At 44.6% G+C, this 10,353-nt stretch overlaps 1 protein-coding gene across 1 annotated transcript; it reads left to right on the top strand.

Moving 5' to 3' along the window:
• The first annotated feature begins 1,080 nt into the window (after window positions 1-1,080).
• LOC106806390 (monocarboxylate transporter 12-like) lies at window positions 1,081-10,014 on the top strand. Its single transcript, XM_014808315.1, has 3 exons — window positions 1,081-1,818; window positions 1,995-2,107; window positions 9,807-10,014. The coding sequence occupies exons 1-3, from the start codon at window positions 1,086-1,088 to the stop codon at window positions 9,975-9,977; spliced, it is 1,017 nt and encodes a 338-aa protein (XP_014663801.1). The 5' UTR covers window positions 1,081-1,085; the 3' UTR covers window positions 9,978-10,014.
• Window positions 10,015-10,353: the final 339 nt, after the last annotated feature.

Below are 10,353 nucleotides of genomic sequence, written 5' to 3'. Positions count from 1 at the left end.
TGGCGGCGGTCTAGCGTCTGAGTAATGGCATCAGGAAGGTGATCGTGTTGGAGGTCTGGCTGACGGTCATTGGTTTCTAGGCACAGGCCACACGTGGCTGACAATATAAAGTCAGTGATTTGCTAGCTATATGACTAACTGCAAGGTAAGATGTTCATTACGCATTCACACGACATACAAGCTATGTATGGTGTAACTCTTATTTCGATAATTGTGTCGCATTTGTGACTATCAAGATTTTTATGTTCAGATTTTCAGTCTTGCAGTTTGCAGAACGCTAGTAAAATGTGATGTGCTATATCAAGAGTAATATATGTATATACTTAATATATATATAATATAGTAGTATAATGTGTGTGTGTGTCGTGGTGTGTGTGCATGTGTGTGTGGGCGTGTGTGGTGTGCGTGTGTGTGTGGTTGATCGTGTTGGTGTACGTGTGTGTGTGATGTGCGTGTGTGTGTGTGTGTGTGTCGCATGGTGGTGTGTTGCGTGGTGTGTGTGCGTGTGTGTGTGCGTGTGTGGTGTGTGGTGTGTGTGTGTGTGTGTGGTGTGTGCGTGCGTGTGTGTGACGTGTGTGATGTGCGTGTGTGTGTTTGTGTGTGCTGGTTTGTTGTGTGTGTGTGTGCGCGCGGCGTGTGTGCGTGTGTGTGTGTGTGTGTGTGTGCGCGCGCGCGCAGCGCGTGTGTGTGTGTGTATGTGTGTGTGTGTAATGTGTGTGCATGTGTGTGGGTGTGTGAAGTGTGTGCAGTGTGTGTGTGTGTGTATGTGTTGTGTGTGGTATGTGCATGTGTGTGTATGTATGTGTGTGTGTGTGTGTGTGTGTGTGTGTGTGTGTGTGTGTGTGTGGTGTGTGTGTGTTGTGTGTGTGTGTGTGTGTGTGGTGTGTATATTAGTATCTGTGTGTGTGTGTGTGTGTGTGTGTGTGTGTGTGTGTGTGTGTGTGTAGTATATTATACTTCTACTTGTGCATACTCATACCATAGACATCATGACCTGACCGATGCCAGTGTTCCGCTAAAAGAATATTATTACTCGTGATTACTCACTCTAAAAACATCACTTGATTGTTTTTGCAGGCTTTGGGATGGGTTTCATTTTAACACCTTCCATTGCTATTGTCGGTTACTATTTCGACAAGTATCGCCCTCTGGCGTCCGTGCTAACGTCATGCGCTCACTCTGCTGGTACGATGGTCGCTCCGATGGTGACCGTTGCATTCATCGATTCCTTCACCTGGCACGGTGCACTGCTCATAACCGCCGGGGTGTGTATGCACATGGTGCTAGGAGGGATGCTGTTCCGACCTCTTCCTGTAGCGAAAACGACGAACGGGACTGTGAGGAAGAAGACGGCAGCCCTGAGCAGCGGCGCCATCAAGAAACTAGCACTGTACTGCGTGACGGCGGTGTGCTTTAATGCTGGTAGCGAGTCCATCCTGATGTTCAGCATCAAGTACGGATTGGAACTGGGCATTCCGATTGAGACAGTCGCACAGCTATGCATAATCCGAGATGTCAGCAGTACGCTTATCCGTTTCACTGTGGCTATCATATCCGGCAGCTCGTGCTTCAATCGCCGCATCGCGTTTGCGAGCGGGATCTCGTTAGGTGGCGCCGCCGCCCTGCTATTCTTTTTTGCGCCGTCGCGAGCTCTGTATCCGGTCCTACTGTGCGTGTACGGACTTGGAAGTGGTGTCACTTACTCGTTGGGAGCCTCCGTCAACGTAGATTTGTTTGGAGTCGGGAATCTTCTGACGATCGAAGGAATAGTCAACTTTGCCGCGGGTTGTGCAAGTTTCATCGGACCCCTTATCGCCGGTAACACATCTATCAATACTGTGGAGGGTAGTTTAGGATGTGGGGATGTTTCAGCTACATATGAACTAAAGCTTCCCTGTTGTGCTTCCATCATGAGATAAAAAGACACTTGAGTGGATGTGTTTTACCATCACGTCTTGAACACGTGAATATGTTTTTTATCTTTACGTTAACAGGTGCCATGGTGGACCAATTTGGAAACACGAGATCAGCATTCCTATTTGGCGGGATCATGCTTCTCACGTCGGCGCTGTTTTTTGTCGGCGTCCTCCTCCTTAACCGCCGCCAGGTTAACATCCGACGCGCCAGCGTTATGACGATGATGATGACGACGACGATGATGATGACGATGGATGCACGCGTATATGTTGTGCATTCATCCTCGCGGCTATAGGAGGTGTACAACAGTAAGCGTCCGCAAATTGTTCACCGTTGCACTATATCGTCTCTAGAAAATGCCTTTTTTTCGCATATTTTTTCGCAAAAATACGGCACTAGAGGCAATAATTTGCATTATGCACGCAAGTTAAATGCCTCGTGGACGTCTAGAAAGCATTAGAAGTAAAATTGGTCTTGTTGTGTATTCGTGACATTCCGTCAGGTGGCGTAGCCACAGCGAGCGTTGGTCATTTTTGTCTTTGAAATGTGTTCAGGTGTGCTTAACAGCATGGAGCTAACATTAATTTCCATTGATTTCTGTGTTTTGGGGGCTCATTTCAGAGATATCTCAGGCTCACGAGTGATATCTCAGCTTCTGGAGTCATACCACATTTGAAATTCGGTCGCCAAATAAGGGAATGGCTCTAAATTATTTATCTAAAATTTCAAGTCGATCCGCATCTTCGCTGCTCATATATAACCACCAGTGACTGTCTCGCTTATCACGAGAGGCATGCTACGACGTAATAGCTGGTAGAAAAGTCAGCTGTCACTACTGCCACTACCAAATAGCCAGGGTTTGGGACAGGTACTTACAACAGGGAATTACAACATAACTGCTCACCAAATTCAATCAAAACATATCTATTGAATAAAAGAGATGTTTCTCTGCGCTCACCATGAAAATAATCATGAAAAAATTCATTGCTAATTAGTTTACTTTAAATTGTAAATTTATACAAAAAATGTTTTTTCACATTTCTTAGAAACAACAAAGGGTTGAGACCTAAACTTTAAGCCAAGTTGTTCATAGTATGAACTAGTAATCAGTCCCTGGAATTTTTTCCCCAATTTTAAATGTTTTATTTTAGGAAATGAGTTGAAAAGATGCACGCAAATCTCCATTTTTTATTTATGATACAACAATATCGTAAAATAAAGAGCCATAACTTCTAAAATAAAACATTGAAAAAATCCAGGGAACGTTTACTAGTTCATACTACGAACAACTTATGGTTAAAACTTTAGGTCCCAACCTTTTGCTGTTTCTGAGAAACGTGGAAAAACCCCACATTTTTTTGTATAAATTTACAATTTTTGCCGTAATTAGTGATAAATTTTTATGGTTATTTTTTCGTGAGCGTAGAGAGACATCTCTTTTATTAAATAGATATGTGTTTGATTGAATTTGGTGAGCAGTTATGTTGTAACCCCCTTACCAGAGATACTTGTCCGTAACCCTGACTGTATCCTTATAACGCAGGAATTGATAACGCGGATGCACCCGGGATAAAAGGGGCATCGGAAACAAGGGGCACTACGATCAGGGGGCACCGGGATCAAGGGGGTGTCAGGGGGGCAGAAATTAGTGGGGTACGTTACAGGCAGGGCAGGCAATAGGTTCAATGGATGTCGGTTTGGAGCATTGTGTTAGACATTTATAGTATCAAACTGTCCGTTTTCTTTTTCGAAAATCACAATTTTTATAACATAGTTTTTCTTTTTTTAGTTCTTTGGGATTTCGAGACCGAGATCGTCGTCTGAGAAACGTGAAAAAATCAGGTTTCAACCGAAAATACGATTATTTAGCCAAAATTATATACGTCCGTGCAGTAGAGAGATTATGTCTATAATATACCTGCGGTGGGTATCTAGCAAGCTAGAGCTCAATATCGTTTTAAAATAAGTCTGTCGAAAGTCATTAATCATATCAAGGTACTAGCGGGTAGCTACTCTCTACTTTAAATGTATACGTTTAACTAAATACCATTTCGTTTGGAAGAATTCGTCTTACGAAAACCTAGTTCATGGCCGGCAAAATCCATGAAGATTTACTTATGTAACAGACTTTCTGATCTGGATGCGCGCAAGCCAAGTGACGTTTAAATTATACATGTAGTGAAATTATACATCTCCGGAGTGAATCTCCCATGACGTATACCGTACAAGCTATACTATATGTTGCCTATCATTCTAATTGCGAGACCTAGTGATTGTCATTCATAATATAAGAAGTAAATAATAAGGGCAAATAATATCTCCCCTTAGTTCATTATAAAAAATAATTTCTGTTATGGAGTCTTGTTAATATCCAATTACTGGCGACTGCCTGCGCGGGTAATTGGATATTTAATTATCTCCTTTAAATGTATGTTGTTGTTTTTTAAATAACGTTAACTTTAGCATATACTTGGCACGTAGAATTGCAGAAGACTTTGCACATTATAATTGGTGAATATTGAAACATTCATAATTGATGAAAATTAAAACATTAGAATCGTTAGAACACTGGAACTTTTTCATTGAACTTCTTTTCTTTCTTATGAACATCTGCTATCGGGAGTAAATGATAAATCATATTTCCTATGACATATAATACGGATGAGCTAACATAAATCTTACCATATGTTACAGTCGAATGGAATTCAGGAAAATTATATATCATTACATAAGCCGAGAGTTCGGGATATATATTGTGCATGTCAAACTATCGGTATCTGCACCTTACACAGAATGTATAATTTCAACACAATTTATATTATTTTTGGCATAAACCTACTTGCATAAACCTTTCGGCTTATACTATACTAGTTTCGGCATGTACTTAACCTAGGTAATATAAAATTATACGATTAATCAAAAGAAACACATGAGTCGCTTTTAATGCACATAGGCTATGTGACGGTGGGTCTACCGCCATGTATCCTCTACAACCGTGCGCAACCGCTCGATAGAGTTAAAAAAACATAGTTTCTCTCGCATCGCAACGACGTGAGTCATACGTGAAAGAAAACTGGTTTCAAAATTCCTCTCTGGGAGAAAAAGGGTGCCGAAAGCACTGACAGAAACCCCGCCCCACCACCTTTCTAGCTGCTGCGCCCATTCGGAGGCGTTGCCATGGCAGTGTGCCAGTGACCCGCTAATATTGTCGGAACGTCCTATTCTGTTCTCTCTGTCTCTCTCTTCCTCTCGCTCTCTCTATCTCTATCTCTTGTGGGATCAGGGGTGTAGTGGGATCAGGGGTGTAGCGGGATCAGGGGTGTAGTGGGATCAGGGGTGTAGTGGGATCAGGGGTGTAGCGGGATCAGGGGTGTAGTGGGATCAGGGGTGTAGTGGGATCAGGGGTGTAGAGGGATCAGGGGTGTAGCGGGATCAGGGATGTAGCGGGATTAGGGGTGTACCCACTAGTAACTGATTAAGCTATGTCATCTGTGATGCACTCGCGATGTAACGTATGATAAGGCAATGCCTCACGATGTCATGTATAACATGTCTATAAGAACACTGTATAACACGTCCCGAACGTCATTTACTGTATGTATGTAATATATATCATGAGAACCAACTGCCTTGCGTTTATTACAACGAATTGTACAAGCATAACATTAAAGTAGAAGGAATGTCTACTTATGGGAAATGATGAAGACACCTGTGCTGAGATATTAGGGCACAAGTAGCATGGTGTCTTGAAATTGTAGATTTCGCCTGATTCTCTGCATTTTTTACTAAATTTATAGTGCTTCTGTCATAAGGAAATATTTCTAAAGTCGTGATCAATTTTGCTTAGTATCACAGTCGGCTATTCAGTAATTCAGAGGTAACCTGTTATTACTGCGAACTTAAATGACTCCGAGAATAATGATAACAATGGAATATTCAGGGCTGTCGGTTTCTGAGAGACGAGTGTTAGGTTCAGGGGGTGCCTGTTCAACTGTAGGATGGTGATAAATAATTTTCGAGTGCCCTATTGGGCTACTGGCCTAGTGGGCTAGTGAAGAGATTCACTGTTTTCACTGGCGGGTGCCACCGCATACAAGGCTCTCTCCTTAGCACCCCCAGGGTGGTGATGACTCAATGGGATGGAGAGACCAAGATGCAGCAGCTGGAGAGGGATCCAGGTTCAAACGGAGGGCCTGATTCAGAGGGGTCACCTGCTGAAGGTGTACCAATGGGTTTAGGGGCCATAGGGTTCATGGGGTACCAGGTTCAGGCGTTGATAGGTTCAGGGTCGGGATCCTATTCAAAGTCAAAGTATGCTAAATTTGATAAAAAACCGTTTGGACGAGAAGATGTATCAAAAGGCCCTATCAGCTTCGAAGACAATCGTAGAAGAAAAGCATGAGAGAAAGCATAAAGAGGATATGAAGCGGTTTGGGACTGGAAACAGTAGAGCCTAGAGCGGTTTTAAGCCCAGAATTTTTGTTATAGATTTATGCTCTCTGGAATTTTGACCCTAAAATGTGATTTTATTGTATAATATGTGTGTGTGTGGGGGGGGGGTAATTATTGTTATGGTGGTGCGCGTACACGTGCGATAGTAAATAGTGTTCAGCGCTGTCTCACACTCTTACGTCACACGTCTTACGTCTTACGTCACTCTTACGTACACTCTTACGTCACACTATCACGATTCTACGTTATATGTTGTAGACTTTGTGCATTTGAAATGAAGCTACATTAAATCGTCGTTTTATCCTAAATATTTTTACCTTTTTTATATTTATTCTCGTTCGATTTCTCTGAAACCATTGTAGCTGTATGCACCGAAATGTTTTGTGTTGTCTAGAATGTTTTACGAAAATATATTGGCTTGGTTTCACCGTCCCTCGTGACACACGACGTTCTTCACTAGTAGGTTGAGAGCGAAAACCCCTGTCTACTATTCAATGACGCACGCAGAAACGCCTGGGCCAGGCTACTACTGTAAAAAATCACTTCTCGGATAGATGATGTGACGACAGTGATCGAATGCGTTTGGAAATCGCGAGTTCTTGTCGTGTAGTGGCTATTTAACTGCCGGTTTCATTCGGATACGACGCCATGCACCCTAGAATGAGAAGTAGAGAAGGCGGGTCTCCAAAAAAAATCCTTTCATAGAAACAGGGCGGAAAATCTGCTCGATTTTGACAGAATTATTTCTTCTAAAGTATTGTACGAATCACGTCTGCAATCGCAAAGCAGGGAAGTGCTATTTCGACCCTTCCTCCATTTGGATTCGCTCCTGGGTGTCAAACGTACTGCTTCATTGCCCCTCTGCTTGCAAAAGTACTGATTGCTATCATAGCAACCTTAACCTCACACAACGGATTTCTCGACCAACTATACTAATGCGTTGTCTACTTTCCGGTTTCGTCCATTACTCGTTATCTAACTAAAAAACACAATATTTCATCCAACATAAAAATCATTTTAGCTGTGTGTGTGTGTGTGTGTGTGTGTGTGTGTGTGTGTGTGTGTGTGTGTGTGTGTGTGTGTGTGGGTGTGCAGCCCCCCTTGGGACAATTGACATTATATGGATAGCATATAGCTATTTAATTAAGTCTATGACATAATGTTATCGCGGTGTTCACTGTGTTTACATTGACATCGCCATGCGCTTGAATGCACATTCCTGCAACATTTATATCTGTCAGGTCAGTTAAGCGTCTGCGCGTCTTAGCTGTCGGGTATGGCATCAGGAAGGTTGTCGGCTCGTTGGAGGTCTGGCTGACGTCTTGAGTTCGGGCATCCAGCCCAAGTGCTGACAAATATATCAGTGATGTTTGCCTAGCTATTCCACTCTCACAGGTAAGATGTTTCATACGCACTCAAACACACATACAAAGCTATGTATTCGTGTAACTCTTACTTTCGTAATTGTGTCATTTTTGTTGATTATCAAAGATTTTATGTTAGAGATTTTCAGTCTTCAGTTTGCCAGACGCCTAGCTAAACTTGTGTGGTGCATACTAATCAATTGAGATAATATATCTGATATATCTAATATATAATATATATTATATATGTGCTGTGTGTGCGTGTGCGTGGTGCATGCTGGTGTGTGCGTGTGTTGCGTTGTGCGGTGTGTGTTGCCGTGTGCGTGTGTGCGTGTACGTGTGTGGCGGTGTTGTTTCGTGTGTGTGATAGGTGTGTGCAGGTGTGTTGTGCGTGTGTGTGTGCGTTCGTGTGTGTGTGTGTGTGTGATGTGTGTGTGTGCTGTGTGTTGACTGTGATGTGTGCGGACCTCGCCGCTGTGTGTGGAGTGTTGTGTGGTGATGCCCCGTGTGCTGTGTGTGTGTGTGTGCAATGTTTGTGTTGTGTTGTGTTGCGCGCGCCTGTCGTGTGCGTGTGTGTGTGTGTGGTGTGTGCGCGCGCTGCCGCGCGCGTGTGTGTGTGTGTAGTGTGTGTGTGTGGAATGTGAATGTGTGTGCATGTGTGCAGTGTGTGCTGGGTGAATGGTGTTGCATGTGTGTGTGATGTGGGTATGTGTGTGGTGTGTATGTGCCATGTGTGGTGTATGTGTGTGTGTGTGTGTGTGTGCTGTGTGTGTGTGTGCGTGTTGTGTGGGTGTGTGTTCGTGGTGTGTGTGTGTCGTGTGTGTGTTGTGTGTGTAGTTATTAACTTGCTACTTGTGCATATCCCATCACGGAATAATGACTCGTTACCGTAGATATCATGACACTGCACCAATGCCGTGTTCCGCCTAAAAGAATATTCTTACTCGTGATTCTCACTCTAGAAAAACAATCACTTGATTGTTTTTGCAGGCTTTGGGATGGCGTTTCAATTTTTAACACCTTCATTGCTATTGTCCGGTTAATTTCGCAAGTATCGCCTCTGGCGTCCGTGCTAACGTCGATGCGCTCACTCTGCATGGTACGATTAGGATCCGCTCGTCGTAATGGTGACCGTTGCATTCATCGATTCCTTACCTGGGCCACGGTGCACTGCTCATAACCGCCGGGGTGTGTATTGACATGGTGCTAGGAGGGATGCTGTTCCGACCTCTTCCTGTAGGAACGACGAAAACAAACCGGCGGGACTGTGAGGAAGAAGACAGCAGGCCCTTGAGCAGCGGCCAGCCATCAAGAAACTAGCACCTGTACTGCCGTGACGGCGGATGTGCGATTTAATGCTGTAGCGAAGGTCCATACCTGATGTTGCAGCCATCAATTTACGGATTGGAAACTGGGCATTCCGAATTGAGACAGTCGCCAAGCTATGCATATATCGAGATGTCAGCAGTACGCTTCATCCGTTCACTGTGGCTATCCATAACCGCAGCTCCACGTGCTGTCTCAATAAGCGCCGCATCGCGTTTCGAGCGGACTCGGTTAGTGCGCCGCCGCCCTGCGCTATTCTTTTTTGGCGCCGCGTCGCGAGCTTGTAATCCGGTCCCTGAGCTGTGCGGTACGGACTTGGAAGTTCGGTGTCACTACTCGGGGCCTCCGTCACGTAGATTGTTGTTTGGATCGGGGAATCTTCATAGACGATCGAAGTCAACCTTTGCCCGGTGTTGTTGCAAGTCATGCGGCCCCTTATGCCCCGGTAACACATTCTATCATACTGAGTGAGGGTAGTTAGATTGTGGGATGTTTCAGCTACATATGAACTTAAAGCTTCCCTGTTGTGCTTCCATAGAGATAAAATAAGACACGGTTCGAGGTGGCACCTGACTGTTTTACATCACGTCATTTTGAACACAGTTGAATAATGTTTTTATCTTACGTAACAGGTGCCATGGTGGACCAATTGGAAACACGAGATCAAGCATTCCTAATTTGGTGGGATCATGCTTCTCACGTCGGCGCTGTTTTTTGTCGGCGTTCCTCCTCCTTAACCGCCGCCAGGTTAACATCCGACGCGCCAGCGTGGCGAGTAGGAAGGCATCCCGCCGCTCATTTACAGTAGCAAACGACGACGATGACGAGACGATGACGATGACGATTTATGACGATGACGATGACGATGACTACGGATGTCTTACACGTACGCATAAGGTACAACGCGTAGGGATGTAGCAGGATCAGGGTGTAGCGGGATCAGAGGTGTTAGGTGGCGATCAGGGTTTTGTTTAGGGGGCCCCGACACACACACACACACACACACACACACACACACACGTACGCACGCACACACGCACGCGCACTCACACACACACACAGACACACATACGCACGCACGTGCAGAAACGCGCACACACGCGCACTCACGCACGCACGCACACACACACGCACACGCACACACACGCACGCACGCACTGACGCCTGCGCAGTAGTCAGATATAATGGTAGAAGCCCAGTTCCCGTATGTTGACCGACGTGTGTCGTATAGCACGAAACGCGCTATAAGCGGCTTGTGAGCTTTAATAGTACGTTCCCGGCAAAATAAACATCA

Source organism: Priapulus caudatus, unplaced genomic scaffold (assembly GCF_000485595.1).
Source record: "Priapulus caudatus unplaced genomic scaffold, Priapulus_caudatus-5.0.1 Scaffold157, whole genome shotgun sequence".
Taxonomy (NCBI): domain Eukaryota; kingdom Metazoa; phylum Priapulida; class Priapulimorpha; order Priapulimorphida; family Priapulidae; genus Priapulus; species Priapulus caudatus.
The sequence above is the reverse complement of the archived record's forward strand: the minus strand, read 5'-3'. Positions and strand labels throughout refer to the sequence as shown.